We start from the raw sequence: 22,018 nt of genomic DNA, 5'->3' as shown, positions 1-22,018 counted from the left end.
TTGTGTGTGTGTTTTTTTACTGTATATTTATATTACATTATCATTACATTTTGACTCAATGATGAGTTGTTTTTCTCCTCTCAAGTTTGCCCTAAATCCATATGATCAGTCTGCATGCATCACGGGGTCACTGTGGTACTGTTCATATCACCCATCCATTTGCACTGGAGCTACAAACTGCTGCTATGTACCCACTAAAGTGTTATTATCTCAGTTGTGGTACTGGGCTTCATTTATCTCCCACTCTCATATGAAAGGTGTTATTGTTTGTGATTCAGTGATCAGTCAAGTGCTTCCTCACTCTGATGCTTGCTCTAGATTCTACATCAAGGCATCATTTTGCCACCAAGGACTGTGATTGAAAGTGTGTATGTGTGTGTGTGTGTATGGGGGGGGTTACACCCTGGATGACTGAGCAGCTATGGTCGCGGCAGCCTGAGCCAATCGGCCAGCGAGCACCATGCCTCCTGATTCTTAATTGGCTGGCTTTCCCGGTGAGCGCAGCTGATATACAGAGCCAGCTGGTTTTATTGGGGAATGAGCCGGCTCCATAGTGGCAGACAGAGACAGAGAGGAGAGGCAGAGATACAGAGGCAAGATTCAGACTGTGTGTGTAGCAGCCAGTAATTACCTTCCAGCGTCTGAACCAATCACCAGCCGTAGAGAGAGAGACACAGAGGGAGGAAGCCCGTTTAGATTGCCAGTCTATTCCCAGGCAGAGAGGTAGACAGTGTGTATTGAATCAGAGTCACAGAGAGGGAACGGAAGTGTTTTCTTTGGAGCGGCACAGCTCATCCTTTCTCACATTTGTTGAGTCGTCCTGGGTGAAAACAGATGGAGAAGATGAACCACAGCTTAGCAGAGGGTGAAACCATAGAACCACTGCGTTACCTCAGGTAGGCATCTGCTCATATCTGTTGCATGTTGCGCTCATTCTATTCTCACTTCTATTCTATTGCCCTTCTGGTTCTTCTTTCTCTTTGTTTCTGTCCTTTTTCTGTGCCGCTGTGCCATTCTGTTTGGTTTTACTGTCTCACCAGTTTCACAGGACTGCTCTAGAAGAGATAGACAGTGGCGGGCAGACTTTAGAGAGGAGAGGCAGCGAGGAACATCCAAATCTTCTTATAAGGGCCAAGTCTTCACATGAGACTTTTAGTGTACATTCAGCTCACAGTCTGTTTAAGTCAGATCAAGCTTCTAAAAAGGAAAACGGAGGGGAGGGAATAATAAGAGATATCAATTAATTATGCTGACTTGGTTGCCAAATGCCACATGAATTCCAGTACTGATGATGATGATGATTCCTCGCAGAAATAATTTGCTCTACCCCAAGAAACTCCTACTCTGCTTTGCCAGTCTTTACTTTTCGTCGTCATTTCTCCCCCACTCCGCTGAAGCCTCAAATTGAATTACACATATGAGCTGTTATTGAATTAGGGGGCCAATGTTTAATTTGGGATTATCAGGCCACATATTACCAACCAAGCCAAGCATCTTATTATCCAGTGTCTTTGTGGATGAGATGTGTAATCAGTGTGTTATGCAACTGAAGGTTAGCGTGCTGTGTTTGTGCCCCTGGCTGGGCTGGAGCACCACTTTTACTTTCGGAGTGACAGAAAGAAGAAGAATTTACCATCTGTAATCCTTCTGGGGTGCACACTAAGTAGCAGCCCAGTAACAGCCTTTGGTCATCAAGAGTGAACATGTGACACAAAAAAATGCAGTTTAAATAAGAAAATGGAGAGAGTTACCCCGAAGCAAAAACTGCACAGACGACAACAAAAACCAACCTAATGGGAGACACAAACAATCTACTGACCATTTAGTTTTTTGTTTCAGCAATTAAGAATAAGGTTTTAATAGCTTTATACAGGTAGGTAGCTAATTTAAGGCAGAGCAGGCTCTGTCGATGAGAGATTTTCTTTTCTCACAGAATTAGAATTTATTGAAAGTCAACTGGCAAACCCATACTGTGTTTCACATCTATGACAAAAACATTGTGTAAACTTGAAAACGTCTGTTATAGTACAAAAACAAATAACATTTATCATGCCAATTTGGCCACCACAGTTAAACAGGAACCCAAAGCCTGTTTATAGGCTGAGCTAGCTCAGCTAAATGAATAAATGTAAATGTAAATGTATAGTAGTACCTTAGCTGCAGAAAGTTGCATTGTGGGTAATATAGGTTTTGACAAGGAAGAAGAATATATGGAATAAATCTGTGGTTCTGCAGCATCGATCCAAATGGTGTATCACCTACATTGGCTTTCATTTTTGGGCAACACTTGACCAAATGCCTTTGCAACACTAATGATATGAAGCCATGCGCAGGCACACACACACACGCACACACACAGACAGCGGGACATGCTGTCACAAACCATATAAAAAGCAAGGAATGGTGCTGAATTCTATAGTGTGGTGAAAATATTAGAGTGTGAATGCCTGAACAAATTGTGGCCTTGATGGTTTTGTTTCTGGTTAACCTGCTGTAAACTGTGTGTGTCACTCAAGAGGGAAACATCACTGTTGCCTTTCTTTCTTCCATGCACTTCAAATGGGATGATGCGCCTAATTTAACCTAAACAGATGGTTTATTCCACATCACTCTGTGAGTCTGTGATTCATTTTACAATGTGGGTGTGTGTACGGTGCTTAAAGATATCTTTATTTGGTATACTGTATCTCTTCTGTGACTTAATTGTGTGTATACAGTAACAATCACATCATCATTGTCATGATTCAACTGCTCCAAACTCCTGAACCATGTTTAATCACTGTCTCCATGTTATTGCCACGTCTGTCAATGCATGCACCTACATATTAAATCTATTCTAGGAGCTTTTTAAAAATTCTTCTTGATAACATATGTAATTACGCTCCTTACATTTACATTCTTCTCTGTGTATGTCAAAATATGAGCAGCACAGCCTGGCTGATTAACTATCACCCGAGAGGCTTCGCCCCAGCACTCAGCCTCTCAGATCTCTGCAGCTTGAGTGAGGATGGCTTCCAGTGATTTAGGACAGGCAATTAAAGCAACATGTAGTATTTTTATCATAAAATAACAGCTTCAAAATGGGGGTGAACGATTTTGAAACAATATCTAATAGCAATTATTTTGACTGATATTGCAATTGATGTGATGTAGGAGGGACTGATCATTTTTACATGATTATTCTCGTTTACATTGAAAAACATTATGGTGTGGTTTTTGCAAGGATCTGTACCAAACTAATATGTTTTCTTAAGTATGATTAGAATTTTGACAGACATTTTGCCTTCAACAATTACAGCACCTCCTGTCAGTTGAAAAATGCAGAAGGCCATATTGAGATTTCGATAAGATTATGATTAATTGTTCAGCCCTTCTTCAAAATCATTTTCACTGACCTGTAATGGGGATAATGGTGTCTCTGTCGTTGCCACTTGGCCTGCAGGGCCTGGTTACTATGTAACATTGATCTCCCAGGCAGGAAATATATATTGCGAGAATGGTGTAATGCTTTACGGCACCACATCACACTAACAAAATTCTTCAGCAAGCTATAAGAAGCAAAAGTACATAATTTACGATGTAAGTTCTTTGAAGGAAGCTAGCTCAGTATGGATATCATGGCAGAGGCTGTGAAGAGGCTAAAGAAGATGTTGGAAGTAACAAGGAAGAGAAAAAGAGAGAGTGACTGGCAAGAGACCAGACAAGAGTATAACGTTTACTCGCTGACATGAGCTAAAACTACTGAATAGAAGCAAGAAAGATGCCTAGCTGGCCTTCTTGCTGTTGGACTAGTAAGTAATAATTTATTAGCTCTCTTGCTACATCTTGTGTTGTTGCTCTTGCTTGATGTCTGCCATTGTTAGCAAAGTTGTCAACTCAATCGAAATCAGCCAGATGTTTCACAGACGCAATGTTAGCTAATGGCAGAGGTGAAGAGACCGAAGAGGATGCTGACAGAGGAAGCTAAGAAAAGAAAAAGAGAGTAACCAAGCAGGAGGCTCCCGGACATTGGTGAGAGCTTTGTGAAGTAAAAGGCTGCAAGACAGACGCTGAGCTGATATTCTTTCTGTTGGACTAGCAAGTAAAATATCTGGTTTGCTGTGTCTTGTGTCGTCACCCTTGCTTGATGTTGGCTGTGTTAGCAAAGTTGTTGCTAGATTTTGATCGTAATGTAAGGAGTAGGAGTGCCCAATTGCACAATTATTTTTTTTTTTTACATAATGTTGCTTTAAAACCCTCAAACTATCACATCAGGGTCGATGAATGTGCATGTGTACATATGCGCAGGCATGTAAACATACATGTGTGAACTTGTATGTCCTTCATGCTTTTAATTTATTCACTTTTTAAATTAACCTGTGGTTCATAATGCATTCTAAAATGATAATGAATATAGATATTTATTGTTGTTGCCAACTACATTAATAGCTGACTAGCAGCTGTTATAGCAACCTGTTTAAGCAAAAGCTTGGTGGGGTTAATGTGAGCAAAAAAAATTACATGGGAGACAATGACTAGTAACTGTAAGCTCTATGATTTATGTAAAAACACGCATCCACAGGAGATAATATTAGCTCAGAGACACCCTTGTGATAAAGCTGTTGTGATCTGATATGATTATATAGAAATTGTAAGTAATGTATTTGCCAGAGGCAGAAACCTATTAAGTTAATGCATGAAATTCTCGATATGTGACAACCCTGCTGCTTCAGAGCAGCCTCTGTACCCATTGGCTATTGTCTGAAGACGATTTTGTCATTTTGGAAATTCATTCCAAGCACAAATCGTCTCGTACGCCGCTGTTTTTCCAGAGAAACAGATTAAACCAACTACACACACACACACACACACACACATATTGGAATATAGAAAATGTATCACTATTTTTTAAAAATGTAAAACTAATCCACTCCTGGAATCAAAATGAATTACCACAGCCTTGCATAATCTTCGGCAGCAAGTAGGAGTAGCCCTACATTAAAGCACAGGTATCACTGGGGTGCTTCAGCTGATGAAATGCCTGAGGAGGTGGATAACCTGTAAATGTTGGCATCGGTTCTGAGCTGGTGATGACTCGGTCTTGCATCTGGCTTAGACCCTGGTTTCTGCCTATTGCTTTTGAAAGTTCAGATGGGTAAAATGCAGAGGGCAAATTGTGGGCTTGCGTGCACAACATATTTTGGCAAATAAAGTTATTCTTCTTATTTCTAAAAAGTCAGTGCTCCTTCTTGTCTGCATTATTAGTTGTTCTGTTGCGTCTATTCTTTACTGCCATACAACAGCAAATAATGTCCCCCAACCAGCAGGAGATAACTCAAAATATCGAAGTACAAAAATGTTTTTTAAGAATAACTAAACACCAACACTCGCTCACAAAGTCACTTGTTTTTCAAATCAAAGCATTTAAACTTGATTATTTCTAATGATGCTCTGTGGAGAAAAATTTGGTATTTTTCTCCCTCTGCATCTTGCTGATGTTGTTTTCTCTCTTATTCTCTCTCTACTGAGAGTGATGAATATTCTGGTTCACTGGTCCACCTTTCCCCTTTTACCTACTATACCTGAGGCCTGGGGCCAGTCGCACAGAGAAATGTCTGACTGTTCTGAGAAATGTTTGACTATCTTTCTGTTTGCTGGTCTGCCTACCTGTCTATCTGAGCTGCTGTCAGTGTGTCAAGCTGTCTGACTTTACCTGCTTTGCCTTCATTGTTTCTCCTACCTTGGCAACAATTGCTTATTGCTATTCCTTTGGCTTGCCTCCCTCCTTTCAGCTCCCTGCCACCAGTTCCCATGTTGGCAGCTCCATTTGCCTGTGTGACAGCTCAGGCATTTATTTATAGGCCAGATCTAATAATTGGGGCAGAGAGGTGGAAATGCTGAGAGGAGGAATGGGGGGTGGGGGGTGGGGGGGTGATTTGCCACCAGTGCAATGTTTGGCCATAATTTCTCTCCTCCATTAAAGTCAGATTAGCTGTAAGAGTTCTCCTTTTACCATGTCTGAAAGAAGGTCATGTGGGGAGAGTGGGTTTGAGGAGGAGACTAAGCAGGATGAGGACTGATGGTTGGTTTCAAGTGAATTATAGGATCTATAAGATCTCTGTAGCTGCCTATTTTTGATCTTTTGCTTCATAAGTAGTATTGCATGAGTGTGAGATAAAATGATTAAAGATGTAACTAGAATGCTGTAAGTGCATTTGCACAAAATGATTCCATTACTGTGAGTACCTAGATTGAGGTAAAAGTAAGATTATGGCATTTTTATGGTTTACTGCAGCCACAATTTTCTGGTAATAACAAAGAGTCTTTAGACATGCTAGCACTTCTGTGAGGCTAAATGCTAAAGTCAGTGTGCTGCTGACATGCTCCAAGTGACAATACTAATGCTGATGGTTAGCGGATATAATGTTTGACATACTCACCATCCTATTTTAGTATGTTATCATATTTGTTGCTGACATATTTCAGTCTGGACCAAAATGCTCGACCGACAGACCCACATTGCTGTTCCCTTGAGCCCAAACTTGACGTCTAGAAAAGTCTTGAAAGTCTAGAGCCATGCTAGCGGCTGTGTGAGGCTGTGCGTTGGCATTGCGGTGCTTTGAGCTAAATGCTAACGTCGCTGTACATGTTAGTGTTTAATAGGTATAATGTTTACCATGTTGCATGCATGTCGTACAAAATTTCATGGCAATCCCTTCAATATTTCAGTCTGGTACGGGGTGTTGACTGACCAACCAACCAACCAACCAACATTGCCATCTAGGGTACAGCACAGCATACACATGCTAGTGTGGCTAAAAAAAAAAAAATTTGTTGTTTGATGCAGGAGCTATGAAAGGATAGCAGTATGAAAGGATGTACAGCAGCTCACAGGCTAATGGGAATTTTGAAAATGAAAGACAAATGCAGGGACTTTGTGTTTATCGTTTTTCATGTTGATGAACCAGTTCTCTGGCGAGGTTGAGCTCTCTTTCCTTCACCTTTCTCGTTTACGTTCTTGTTCTCGTTCTTGTTTGACAGCCCTTGCTTTCATTTGCCTGACCAGCAGAAAAGCAGAAAACCCTGTTGATTCAGGTTTAAATTAGTCTCCAGGCAGCAGCCTTTGTTAATGAAGAACACAAGAGAGCCATTTGAGGACAGCTGAGCCAAGACTGTGTCCTCCTCATTAGGTCCATATTGTGAATCATTTAAGGGATTTCAGTGAGTATTGGGGGATACGAGAGTGACGACAATATTCTCCCCAAGGTGCCCTGATTTGTTTTACATAACTTTCAAAAATGACAGATTCAGAAAAAAAATAATATCTCCAAACCAATCCATAAACACAAGTTGACTTGAGGAGAGATGAGAGCAGTGTGAAAGGTCAAATACTTAACTGCAGATTGAAATGGTGGGGTGAGTTGGTTTGTTTATCTTCACTCAGGGTTTGCTCTGACAAGCTGTATTCAATAAGTTGTCCTTCAAACAGCAACGTTTGCAGATGTGGCTGTGTGCGTGTGCATATACATACATCAGGGCAAATGACAGCGACCACCTGCGATTCCTTTTTTGCAGAGGTAATTGCAAGTCATTTGTGCTTTCAATTGGCAAGGCATAATGGGGTCAGAATATGTCACCTATACATGAACTTCACACTGTGAAGATGCTGTGTGTCAGGTGTGTGCGTGTGTGTGTGTGTGTGTGTGCTACTATAATAGGGGAAGATAACAAGGACAGAACAAGAAGAGAGTGTAGTCTCTGTGGACAATTTTAATGGTTAGTGTCTCTCTCTCTTTACTAAAAAGTGGGCAGGTTAAGACACTATACCTTGTCCTTGAAAAATTTACCTTCCAAAAACTATTCCCTGCACTCCTTATCCCTCTTCTTCATGCTCTTTTTCCCCACTCCTCCTCCCACCCTCCATCTCTCCCCTCTGAAACACTGGGCTCTGTCACAAGGCTACTACTCCAATTGTATGTGCACACACAAAAAATGGAGGTGGTTAGAGTGGCTGCTCAGAGGAATCCACAGCCCTTAGAGGTAACAGAAACTCATGCTCATGTATTATTACACCGTCATGATTAAGCACACACTGCAATTAAGACAGAATGAATTACACACTATAATCCACAAAATCTTGTGTTTAAAAGGTTTCTGTAAAGGGTGCTTGTGAGCATCTGTGTGTGTTTACGCATTAATGTGTGTAAGATTGATTTGACAGAACTGAAGAGAGCAATGGTGTTTCCTTGGTGGCAGTTAGACGTACTTAAGCTTAGCGTCTGTCGAGAACCTTTAATTTAAATGCCTTGAGGTCTCTCACTGCTAAATTCTCATCAAATACACACACACAGACACACACACACACATTCAGAATGCTAGAAGAAAAGGAAACCAATGGCTGCCTGGAAGACCGGAAAACATATTTATAAATGTAAAAAAGGTATACAATGGTTTAGGCCTGCAATACCAACACACTGCTATGATTATTCAGTGGTGTTTTGTGTGTTTCACCCTGAGCTAAACAGTTTGCAAACCCACTGCTCTGTGCTGTTTGGTGTGTTAACTGAGCACCAAATGATGCTATTGTTCCCTATCTGCACTTCTTTCTGCTTTGTTGAGCGTCCACACAAAAAAGACATGATGAAAATGACAGAAATTAAACATCCTTGCTCTGCAGTGCAGGAATCTGAGTTTGCTGCCTTTCTTATATGTAGAATTGTGACTGCAATGTGTGACTGGCCCATTGTACTCCATGTGGAAGGTGATTTTAGTTCTACTTTTAGATCACTTTGCCTTTTCAAAGGTATAAAAGTACTCAAAACTTAATAATATGACAGGGGCTTTCATTTGACTCAGTGAAACAGAGCACCAGGTTATTATTAGAGACAGGTCATTATTTCATTCGACAGGTACACAGAGTGCCTCAATTAACTGCCGTTAATTAAACTATTATGCTGCTTCAATGTGATCTTTTTATATGATATTTGAGTAATTTTTCTTGATAATGAAGGTAATACACACCGCTGGCCTGTCTCTGTGCTTTTCTCTGCTCTGCATATTTTTCATCTGACTTTTATTTTTGACAACCCTTCACATCCACCACTTCCACGTACATAATTACCTTCTGTGATTCAGTAATGACTTTAGGCTACATGCATTGTTGTTACGGCTGAAATGTTGTCAAACTGCCTGATCGTCTAGCTGCTTGCATTTCGGGCTGCTCCCAAGATATAAGCAATGAAATTAGTGAAGGAAATGAACGATGATGAGCAATAGAAATGATCAATACTATAACAATAAGATCTGTGTTGAAATTTTTTTTATAAGTTCTAGAAGAATTCATCATCATCTTTAAACTGTTGTATATATTAATTTATTCCACAAAAGATCTGATTAACCAGCCTGTGTAAGTGTGTGAGCTTTTGTGGGATGATAAACTTGTGTGTTTGTTTATATGCCTGGATGATATTTATGCAGACTTTAATGTGTGTAGACAGGAAGCATTGTCATCGTGGGTGAGCATTTGTTGGATATTTTGACAGAGCGCTGAAAAGAGAGAGGGATTATGGGAGTGTGTATCCCTGTGTATGTGTGCAGGTGCGGATGCTTTAGGTAGTCTGGTTTTTAAAAAAAGAAAAAGTATTGTCGCCTGTGCTCTTGGGACAGATCTCAACAAGAACACTTGAGCTTGCTCCACTGTTATTTCTCTTCAGAGTCTCTAATACGGGCTCACATCCAAGCTAAGTCAGCCTTTTGTTTCTACTGCTGTTGTTGTTTTTCCAGCTGGTGCTATTGTCATTCTGTCACTGTGTGTGCATGTGTATGTTTGTCCTTTTGTCCCTGTGTAATAATAAAAAGAGAGCTCTGCTGCAAATAAAGAAAAAGATCTCGAACATCTAGCTGATTTATTGTGTAGCTCGAAGAAAGAATAATCTCTATTGTCATGCCTCTGACAAAGTCATTAACGCCCTATATCCAGCTCCAGTCTTGTTTTGCATTGTTGAGTTCAAGTGTGGGATGATGTGAGAAAATTGATTAGTATAATTGCCTATTGACGTTGTTGTCAAACCCTGGCTGAGCTGTGTACCCATGTGCCCAAGCATTTGTTTTTGAGTGGCTTCAGCACCCATGAATAATCCATCAAGTGAGTACGGACAAAATAGTCAATTGGAGAGACTTACAGTATGTAGCTTGAAGATTCATTTATTCAAGAGTCCCCGCAGTGGTGTCTGTATGGAATCTTAAATAATAATTTCCCCAGTGACAATTTCTTTCTTCAGGTCCTTGAAATAGGTCATGAGTAGACTTTAGGAGTTTCAGAAAATTTTAGTCTCCATCTATCTTGAGCTAACGTTTGCCACAAATCCATGATCACATGGTGTCAGGGCATCAGCCAGTTCTTATTAGTTTGCATTTCCTCCCCAGTTAATTTTGCCTGCCAGTCACTATTCATCACTTACTCATTCCTCATTCTGTCATTCCTAGACATGCTAGCAGCAGTTGCTCCCAGTCTGCCCAGTCAGTTGCAGTCACCGGATCCCCACACAAACTCATGCACCTGCTCCTTATTACCCAGTTACCCTTTGAGTAGAAAAATCTTCCGGGAAACTTTTGACGGGCCGCTCTGACCTGCAAGGCGAGGCTTTCATGACAGACGGAAACAGCTGGAAGCGTCAGTATAGGATACCTTTTCAGTAGCTGTGCTAGCTAGTGAACTTGTTCTGGAGAAGAAGGAACAGGTCACAGTGAAGACGTGTGGAACACAGCTGTGCTTGGAAAATTAGTAAAACTTTGTAGCCACACCAAAGGGAAAAACAGTAATTGACCTGCAGTGTTTCTTTATTGTTATACCACTACTTAGTTATGACAAACTGTGATTCAATCAATGCAAAAATAAAATGGTGATTATGTGAGAAACAAACTAAACTTACTAAATATGATGTTATATCCATTGTGCATATTAATAATTATAATATAATTATATTGAATAATAATAAGAATATTAATCATAACTTTAATTAGATTTTGTAAGCCATCAATATAACGTATCTGTAGGCCTATTACTAGCTCGCAAGCCAAAGCGCAGATTAGCCTGTTTGGCCTCTGAGTACAGTAAAAAAAAGTGTATGTGAATGGTAAAATCTTACTCCTCTCTCCTGTCCCTCTCCAGTGCACTTCTGAAATTGGTAAGGCGTCATTTTGTAAACACCACATCTTCACTATTGGCATGCATCTGGCTTTAAAGAATACAGTGATCTGCGTTCTGCTGAAAAATTACATATAATGAAATGTTAGCCCCACACACAAGAATCTGGCCCACTAGACTGTTGGTCAATGGTCTATTGGTGTATTGGTCACGTGACCCTTGCCTTTCAGATGATAGCAGTCCATTGACATCATCTATGGAGCCACCCAAGCCCAAGCGTTTCAGCCTGTTTACCTGTTTCTGCCGGCTTTTTAAAAAAAAAATTCTCTCCCTGTTTGTGTCCCTTCAGACTAGTCTGAGATGCTCTTTCACTGCATCTCCAGTGGAGTCTGATACTTTTTTCTTTAAATTCCACTTATCATTTTAATGCAGTGCAATCTGTTCTTCAACAATATACATCATTTTTTCTCAAACGGCACTCTTTCATCCCCTTCAGCGTTTTTTCCTCTGATCCCTGTGGGCGACTTGCTGACAGGGGTCAGGGCTATTCTGAGGAATGCGAATAGAAAGAAAAGTGTTCTCATGGTGACAGAATGGGAGCGATGCCCACTAGCAACATGCCTTATGTCGTCTCTACTGGAGAATCAATGTGGGGGAGACGGAGAAAGCTGCAGATAGACAAAAACAGAGAGAGGACACAAGGTGAGAGGAGTGGTGAGGACAGGAAGAAGAAAAGAGAGTGGGTGAGGACCAGTAAACTGATAATAAGATCCAGAGGGGGCATGGTTTCTCAGTCAGCTATTACCACTTGTCCCTCACATCGGTTTCGTGCCAGTTGCCATAGAAACCAACCCCAGCAACACCCCAGTGAGGGATGTAGCCTGGCTGATCGAGACATGCAAAGGTGGTCTGTTTGTTAAAGACCTTTGCAGGGATGCAGCACCAACGTTGAATCTGCTGGATTATTGACCAGATTTCCATCATGGGATGCAGTTGCTTTCTTTCTGTTCAGCACTTCCAGTACAGTGCATGAAATTAAATTGGCAGAAAGAGAGGGAGCGACAGAAGAGGCCGACTGTGCATGAGGTCGACCCGTTATATAAATTCTCAGTTGCTGATGTGTAATGCATTTGTGTCCCTGTGAATTTAAGAAAGGAACCTTCTGTTTTTGTCAGGTATTGTGTCTCCAACTGTGCATGGCTTCGTGTGTGTGTGTGTATATGTGAGTCTGTGCCACTGCCTGCAGCCAGGAAGGCTTTCCCAATTTTCAGTAATTGGGTTCACCGTGTTGCTCCGCTGAGTCCTGATTGTGGTTCTGTTTTTGTTTCCCATCGGAGGAACAGTCGCTGAATTCTGATTATGTAAATGACTTGTCTTGTCTTTTATATAGCTCTCTGTTGTTGTTATTGTTGTTGTTGTTTACCATACCCTCCCCATTCTCCCATCCCTGATGGATTATATAAAGAGAAATTAAAGTTGGCTTTTGAAAGTCAAAATAATACCCAGAGTGGACTCATTTAATTAGCTCCATGGGAGCTTTGCTTGTTTGTAGATTATATAAGGTAAATTAGTAGTATATCATAAAACAGAAACTTCTGGCTGCTTATCATTCACAGCAGCTCTAAAACTCACCCCAAACACTGTTTTTAAAGCATAAGAAGTAAGATGATATTGTTTGTAATGAGATAATATTTGATCATTATTTTATTCACCTGAAAACATGGCATAAACATCTTGCCTTCTTTGCCTAACAACTAACAATGCCTCTAATGAGATGTAATGAGATCTTTTTTCAGTCTTTTTCTGGTGAGGCAATCAGTGGAGGTGCAGGGGAATTCTTGCCTCCTGGATACTATTATGGACAGACTCTCTGGCGGCCTGTGAGCCAGCAGGTTAATGGTGATGCTGAGAGAGACATGCAGTGAGAAAGACAGCCACCTGGAGAGCCAGACAGAGGAATCAACAGACAATCAACTAAATGTTTACACAGAGTGAGCTGTGTCGAGGGAAGAGGAATGGGTGTGAGAGAAATTGAGAATGCAGGCATTTAAAGACGGACAGATTTTTTTAAAATCGAATTGCTGTTTGCGTTATGCGATCACTGCTGTAGTGATAGCTAGGCAGACAGAAGGGGAGGCACATGAGTTTCTATCGTTTTTTTAGGGGGGTTCTGTCAGCTCATTGTAATTATTAAATATAAAGCCCAAAGGTCTGCCATAGTTGGAAGAGACAAATGGAGGGGGTGGGACTAAATTTGTCAAAAATAATTTCTCAAGATGCTTTTTATGTAACACAGCCAAGAAGCAAATAAAGATGAAGGGATAAGAGGAATGAGAAAGTTTGTGATATTTCAACTTTCAACGTTTTCCAATTCTTCTGCTTTTTCACTCTGTTTTTTTATTTGCAAATTAAAATTATGCATAAAAACAGGTGGATGGAGACACACTCATAATAATAGTCTTATGAGATGGCAGGCAAGCAGAGCCCAGTAAAATTTATGTTTAATTTGCTTCATGCTGTTCAAGACAAGCTCTACAGCACTTTCTATATATAGTTTGTCCGTTAAGTCAGTATTTTGAAGAGCGCAACATTCAAAGTCTGGGCCTTTGCTCAGAGAACTGGAGTTACAACATGTGACTTTCTTTCTATTTCAAATCCTCTAACAGGCTCTAGTGACTTAAAGAGAGCAAAGTCAAAGATGCATCCATGCTGTGAGACCAAGTTGACACAAAGCTGTGAGTCTGTATAAAATGCAGCACTCTAGCACACTTCCAAGGGAGTTAGAGCTGGGCAAATGGCCACACTAACCAAAATCTAATGCTGCAGCGCCTCCCTTCCCGTCTCAGCAGAGCTACGCAAATACACACACAGAGCAAAGTAAGCAGAGATCACTGTAGATTAGTGATGGGAAAAGTCACTCTTTTGAAAGACTCCAGTCACCAAATCTCATTCATTAAAAAGAACTAATGTTTTTTTGTGTCATTTCGTTCATTTTGACTAGCCTGGTAATTGCGGCGCTGCAGCCCTGTAGTGGGCGATTTAAAAAAAACAAACAAACAGCGCAGTTCTCAACCACAGAAGGCTGCCTGGCTTGCTCTAATTGACAAAGTATAATGCACAAATTCACCTCTCGATCTTTCTCTATCATGGTTCTATAAAACCCCATGGAGCCACAACCAAATACAAACCATGTAAAAACCACAGAAATATGTTGTCAATATTCGATTAAGCCACTACTCCAGCTAAATCCGTCCATTTTCACAATCTTTCCTGAGTATACTAACAGACCAGCCCTATATATATAATTATAATTACTATCACTATATCTAACGCCTATCCATGAGTAAAATCTATATATTAACATCAGATTTACAGGGAATATATTGACGTAATACGCTTGACACATACACAGATGAATAAAACAGGGCTAACGCTAACGTTGCTATGTGGCTGTGTTTTAATGGTTTAATGTCCGGGTCCGTTTGTTTTGGAGAGGAGACGACCTCTGTGGTAATTCAGCTCCCGGTAGAACCCTGTCAGGGCTCTGAAGTGGACCCAGAACAACTCTCATCAGCTGTTGGCTGTAAACACTAGCAGGACTAAAGTTACATAACTGGGCTGTAATAACATTATGCTTTATTAAATGTCACAAAATTATCAAAATAGATATTAGAAATATGTCAGTCCAGTGACTGTTACCTGACTGCCGACCTGCCTCTCATTCCCCGGTGTTGGCAGTAAGTCAGCCTGCCGAGTGAAGACAGACTCCGAGGAGGACCCATGTGAGCGGTGAACCACAGTTGAGAGTCGTGAACTAATCAATTCTGTTTCCTGTGCTGACGGAGCCCATGCACCTGCTGTGTAACATGTGAACGTAAGAGTCCTAGACTATTCACGCATGCGTGAAAATGAACAAATTACTCACTGAGACAACCCGTTCCTCCTCACATACAAGATTAGGTCAAATGAACAAAACGTTCTTTGAATGACACAACACTACTGTGGATTACAGAAGCTGACCATAACTACGCCCGTTACTGTAAGTAAGTGCAGCAAAAACAGCAGAAAAAGTAAAAAGTACTAGTAAAAGGCTGATACTGCATCAGTACAACAAGCAGGAACATACACCAAGCGATATTTAATCTGCTCTGTCTCATCCACCACAGCTGTGTATTCATTTTACACAAGCACATGTGCTAGCTCGGATTATAGCTAGTTATAAACAAGCTAAATCTTTCTGGCTGTAGCCTGTTTAGCTGAGATACTACATATCTTAAAATTTAGCAACTCCTTGCAAACCCAGCTGCTTGTTAAGAGACAAGCGCTGAGTGCTTTTTTCTAGTCACCGAGAATTGAAAAATGTTCAACTTGGGGCGAAACGCAGCGCTCGTCAATGTCACTTCTTACCCAGCCGTCCAATCACAGTGCAGTACAAACACCACACCGAGCCATCTCAGCTCTTGAACCGCAAAATCTCGTGAACCCACATGCGGCGAGTCCGTCCCCTCACTCTAAATGTTTCAGCCTTCTCTTCATGCAGAGCAAGGGCCAGAGCAAGTAGGCCTACCCTACCTTGTGGTGATATTTTTACATTTAATAAAATTAAGTACCCTACTTGCAGCACATCACCTCCACGGATATTATGTATCATACCATCCAAAGCATCTCAGACGAAAAAAACGCTGAGCCTCCAAAGCACCCTAGCACTCACAGCTAGGCATTTTCAGAAGAGCAGGTGGTGTTTTCGGCTGGTAAAAAACGTTTTGGTGGACACAAACCCTTACTCAGTATTTTGATGTCAGGAATATAGTGTTCCATTTGTTTCCAGTGAGTTATTGATTTTATATTGTTACTTTGCTGCTGTAAACTTTACTTTTGTTGCTGCTCTGAAAACAGTTAGTTATAATAAAATATTAAATATGATACCAGTTCTGAATTTATTCTTTTTTAAATAACATATTTTTAAAAGGTAATTATTTAGTAATGAAAAACCAGTAAGAGTATAGATAAAGAACAGAACCAATAAATAGTAACAATAAATATTATCAATAAAATCCTAACAATATAAAACAAATACAATATAAATGGCAGCCGGTAAAGACAATCATAGTTCTATGTCTGGGATGGATCTCTTTTTAAAGATTAAACATGACAATTAACTTTAATCTTGTTATTTTCAAAAGAGTTTTGTGTTGGAGTTTGTTATTCAAAATTTTGACACCAAGATTAAAAATTTTACAGCAAATGTATATCGGTTCCACATATCGGCCTAATTGGTTACTAATAATCGCTATCGGGGTCGGCCCGAAAAAACCCATATCGTTCGATCCCTAATCTGTGTTGCTTGTTTAAGTGTCTTTGTTTTGACCAATTTAATGTTCAATCTAAGTCATTTTGGCTACTGTGTCTTCTTCATTGGCTTTGCACACGTTTGGCACAAGCTGTAATAATCCAGCTGGGTTTGTCAGCTGTTCCAAATGTAGGATCCTTTTGATGTAGACTCATTTTTCTGTTTCATTTCAACTGGCATGTTTGTGTGAATAAACACCACAAGCCTTAAACAAACCAGGTCTGTTACCTATTGCCACACTTGGTCTTAATTGTCATTCAGCTGGTAGATAAAGGCAGAATTATCTCTGTGCTTCGATGATTTATCAACTGTCATTTGTAAGTTGTGTGTCTAAATTTCCTTGTGGCCTTTGTATACAAATTCTATCCTACCTCAAACTTACATTTCACAGGGAAGTAGGAAAGAGGTAGTTCTTGAAGGACTAACAGTTAAAAATAGTTCCTCTGTCAATTTAATTTCCCTCCTCAGCACACTCAAGGACGAGGTAATGAGATTAGCCAGCGTACAGGAGATTTAATAATGATCATCCATTTAGTTTTGCATTATAATATAATAATAAAATAATAAAAATACTGCTGTTCTTGATAGCACTGAAAGGGTCAGCCACTTTAGACTGTGCCTAATTGCCTTGACCAGAAGTGAATGTTGGCAGGAGATAAAGGTTCTGTTAGTGGGGCTGTGTTATACCTGGCCTATTTTAGTCCCATAATACAACCTGCAATCAAGGTATGAAAAGATTAGTGCATTACGAATTGCATCAGTGGATGTAATGACGATATAATAACTTTGACAGCAGTAAAAGCTGTCATGGTGTTCACTTTGGTGAGCCTCCTAGTCCATGCAAGTTTCCATCTCTGCAGATGTTTGTATTATGTAGTGACATTTATGGAAGTCTATGAATAAAAAACGAATGGCAAAACTCTAATAGCTGCCAGTTGGCTTTACTGATACAAAAAGCCTGTGAAGTAAAACTGAACTGATGAAGGTGTTTGTGCAGAAGTGACAGAAGCAGGCTCTGCATGACGGCTCCTCCTCCACATCACACCTCTGCAGCGTGCGACTCACAAATCTGCATCTCCTTGCCCTGCTGCTGTTGCTCTTTCGCCTCCTAATTATTTTACAGGGAAGTGAGGAAGATTGACTGTATATGGCGCATCTACACGCTCACATACGCACCATGTGTTTGTCCCAAGACTGACACAGAAATGCACACACATGCTCACAGAAAATCCAACAATTCTCATATGCGACACCCTGCCAGGCTCCCCAGGCTGCACAGCTTGTGTGACATTCTGTTCCTAATGTATGGGAAATGCCACATGTACAGCTAAGCTTGTCAGTGCAAAAGCCGTTGGTAGCCTGAGGTTACAGCTGCACACATGGACCTTTAACAGACAAACTCCTGTCAGTGAGGGGTGACGCCAAGGGGCGAAATTTTGAGCAGCAGTGGGAATTTAAATTTCTGAAGTTGTGAGGCTTTTACATGTGTAAGGAGATTGTGTGTCAATAACACACCACCATGCCATGCTATGGGCTGGCTCCTTGACTGCAAGGAGAGTTTCATGTTGGTGTGATTGACTCACATCAGCCTCATCGTCTCAAGCTGAGCAAGAGTTCAGTCTCTCCTCTTTTGTCCAGGTTTAACGTAACGCGTAGCTGCTCTGCTCTCATTAGAGCCAACTCACTGGAGTGTGCCTCTCTTGCTCCTCAGCCTTATTTTCAAGTCTCTCATCATCATCATCATCGTCATCAACAACATCAAACATCAACATCATCATCATTGTTTTGATTCAAACCGTCTCTGAAGAATACTGAACCATCAGCCTTGGTCTCTTCGCACTTCTCACACATTTCTCACCACCACCTGCCACCCAGGCATCGTAAACACACCCACACAAGTGCCCACGCACACGCACACGCACACGCACATATGCATGCATGCATACACACATGCCAGCGTAGCCGCGAAAGGTCGGTTGAATGCCAGTTTTGGCTTTCTGGTCCCTCTCATGGTTCCCCCTACTGCTGTGCTCATCAATTATACACATCCTGCACATTGTGTTTGTGTGTATGTGTGTACGCATGCAGGTGCTTTTGTACGAGGATGTTGGGCATTTGTGTCAGAAACAAAACCTCGCTTGATGTGAAGGCTTATGACCAATCCATGAGGGTGGGAGATGCTGAGAGACAGTGGCAGTGTGGCTTTGAGGCTGTAATGTGCTCTCAGCTGCTTATGTGCTTAACATGTTCTGTATCTAATTCCATTTGGCTGACCCTCCTGCCTTTTTCTTGTGAAACAGTCTTATCTGGCCTTATATTGCCACTGCTACCAAACAAGCTTGAGGGGGGGGGGGGGGGGCACTGCTGAAAAACGTTAGATGACATTACCCTGCCAAGTTTTCATCTTGAGCATCCCCCCATGCTGCACACCAAACTGTTCATCCTCCTCACAAGCCAATTTTTGATATGTTGTTGTGGGTTTCTGGAGAACAACAGATGACCTCTTGGTGGGCCTTCTGGGCGTCCCTCATTTGACATCTGAACCTGCCCTGCTGCACCGCTGAGGGAGAATCTGGCAGGGGATAAGATGCAGAGAGGGAGAACAGGGAGCACACATGCCCTGCAGGTTCATAACAACTCCACCTCACCCCTGGTGCTCTATTTTTGCCTCAGTACAAAACAACCTTGCATGTACAGTAGATGTGATCTCTTTCTTGCTGCTGACATTGGTGTCCTGGTTTAAACTGAGCTGAGCTCTGCTTCTGATATGGCTGATCACAAGATCATCTCTCAAGTTGTTTATTTCAGATCTTTCCAAGTCTAAATCTCTAAGAATGAAAGTGACGATGCTCTTGCTGTCAGACCTTCATAACTCCCCAACAGCTTCTCTGAAGAAATCCGATTTGCCACCCCAGAGAATTCTTTTGGACCTCTACTTGTGTACAGAAAAGTTTTTTGCCACTTGGAGCCGGCGGAACAAATATTATCTGTCTTTAAGTTTATATGGTGAATTTGTTAGCAAACTGTCACCAGTTTAACACGTTTATCACAGAGCAACACTAGCAATTATTTGGAGTCATGTTAGTTGTAATGTCATGTTAGTCCAACTTATGTTAGCACTGGTTTGGTCTACACCAACTCCTTAGGGAAAGATTTGTCTCTTTAGCAGCTAAATGCTACTCTATGTTTACTGAGTCGTTTGATGCTGGGCACGTAGCATCCAACGGGTTTAGCAGAGCTTTTTTTGCAAAAAATAGCTGCTTGCTGCAGCCAAAGACTATGCTGATGAGAGCGGCGAGAGTGAACCAGAACAGTGAAGGTGTGGGCTGTAAAACCAAAACAGCTAACTGAGAGATACTTCAACCCTGTAGAGCTGAGGGAAACGGATGATGATTACCTATGAGTTCATCACTACAAGTAACTCTTTCACATGACAGTAGTCATGTGACCCCTTGTTAATGTTAGAAATACTGATTATATTAATATTTTGTCATAAAGACATTTGTGTCATAAATTATTATTCTCTTTTTTTTTAAACGGGCAGTTTCATTATGCAGGTATGTTGATTACTTATATTGTGGAGTCTATCACATGATAGCATATGTGACAGCAGATACATTTGGATAACCGGAATATATCCCCTCCAATTGATTCTTGTGGTATGTAGTTGCTGATAACAGTTAGATTGGGGATAAAATGCAATGCTAATACATTTTATGGTTCTATTAAAAACAATGATAAAATCCTCAAAATGTTCTTCCCTGGAGAAGCCATGGTTTTGGACTGATCAGCAGGATATTAAATGTTTCTACATGGCACATTTTAAAATTGCAGGACCAAGCATTTCTCCTTTTATAATGTGACCATTTTGCAGAATTATATATCTATATCTATCTATATATATATGTAAGGATTACAATTGTTGACAAATATATCCTACAGTATGTAAACAGTAAATTCATGTATATTCTGTGTCCTGCTCTTATTTTTAATGTCCATCTGATATCCCCCCCTTTCCCTGTGTCCTGTAACTAAGCAGCCATGACATCTGGAGCTAAACGGGTGTAAAAACTGTAGACAGAGGCCTCATGGGCGTATACACTGACCTGAAATACAGCAAACATCATGTCACTTCTAGCTGCATGATTTCAGTGGCCCAATGAATTCCCAATATTAGCCACATGCTGACAGATCACTGACAGTGATTAAATACTGTCTCATGCTGCCACGGCAAAACATTGTGGTCTGAGTTTACAGCCTGGGAGAAACGTATTAATTTAGCCACATACAGCGGAGAGGGCTGTAGGAAGATTGTCCTCTTCATGGCAGGGTTTTATTACTCTGACTTGTGCCTTTGTATCTCAGTATGGCCGTTGGCAGCGGTTCTAATTATGCAGTTTCACTTTCTCCTCCTCTGTTCCCCTTGTCCGCTGCCTCTTTACCTTCCCCACGTATACTTCACTTATTTTTATGTCGCCATAATAGTTTAGACCACTTTCTTACGGCTGCTTTTCTAATTTATCACTTTTATTATGGTCTATACTGCATCACTCTGTGTTCCAAAAATTCAAGACCCATTCTTCCACCATTATTTTGAATGCTTTGAGCTCCCAATTTTTTATCATGAATCCCATGGTTATGAAAAAGCAATTTTCGCAGTCAGTACTCATGATGATTGCTGCATGTTGAGGTCTCGTTTCTCCACACCATGATGCCACTCAGCTACACAACTCCAGATGGAAGATTATCCATGACTCTTTGTGATTAATGTATTAGTATTCTAACATTTGTTAGCATTTTCCAACATTTATTGTACTGTGTGCCTTGCTCATGCTATGTAAAACATTTGTCCAGTTAGTGTGGGCGTGGTAACTGACAGGCTCCTGTTTGCAAAGTGTTCATCCCCAGTGGTTAAAATGAAACAGATGTTTAATACGCGCACTTCACTTCCTACTTGTACTTTTGAGTTTTTAGTAAAGACAGTGGGTGTAACTATAAAGAGAAACAGGGAGGGGTGCAAAGGTTCAAAGGGAAGCCAGTGAGGGACTGTACCCTTGTCACTGTACTTGTATGTGGTGTTGCAGACAGAGCATGAGCCCTTCCTGTGAAACTTGTCACTATCAGGTGAAAAAGAGAGGTGCAACAGTGGATTAACATAGCGCTAACAGTGACAATGACCACTGTGCTGGAAAACTGGGTGTTAGACTGGTTTAGATTGGATTAAAAGGGGAAATTTAGAGTAAAGGGAAGGCGGCAAGTCAAAGGCCCTGTTGAGACCTGGCACTAAAATCCATCTCAGATCGATCAATCATACCCAGACAGGCACAGTGAATAAAAAATTATTCCAACCAACCAAACCTGATGCCTACATGGACTTATTTTGGGTCAGCTATAATATCAAAGTATTATTTTCTTGGCAATAAAGTGGCATAATGAACTCTTTTTCTAGCATGCTCTTTATGTTTGGTCACACAACTGTGGGAACGTTGTTGCTATGGCACCTGGGCTGTTCATAAGGTGTACACTAGAGAGGAAAATGAGGT

At 40.9% G+C, this 22,018-nt stretch overlaps 1 protein-coding gene across 1 annotated transcript in view; it reads left to right on the top strand.

Annotated features, from left to right (window-relative positions):
• The first annotated feature begins 513 nt into the window (after positions 1-513).
• yjefn3 (YjeF N-terminal domain containing 3) overlaps positions 514-22,018 on the top strand; it is a 43,069-nt gene continuing 21,564 nt past the window's right edge. Inside the window, exon 1 of the mRNA XM_038716249.1 lies at positions 514-896. Coding sequence (XP_038572177.1) covers positions 835-896 — 62 coding nt within the window. The 5' untranslated portion in view covers positions 514-834. The remainder of the gene's footprint in view (positions 897-22,018) is intronic.

The sequence above is a fragment of the Micropterus salmoides genome, unplaced genomic scaffold, assembly GCF_014851395.1.
Source record: "Micropterus salmoides isolate LMB-PRFRI ecotype aquatic unplaced genomic scaffold, ASM1485139v1 Ms_hic_scaffold_13, whole genome shotgun sequence".
NCBI lineage: Eukaryota > Metazoa > Chordata > Actinopteri > Centrarchiformes > Centrarchidae > Micropterus > Micropterus salmoides.
The sequence above is the reverse complement of the archived record's forward strand: the minus strand, read 5'-3'. Positions and strand labels throughout refer to the sequence as shown.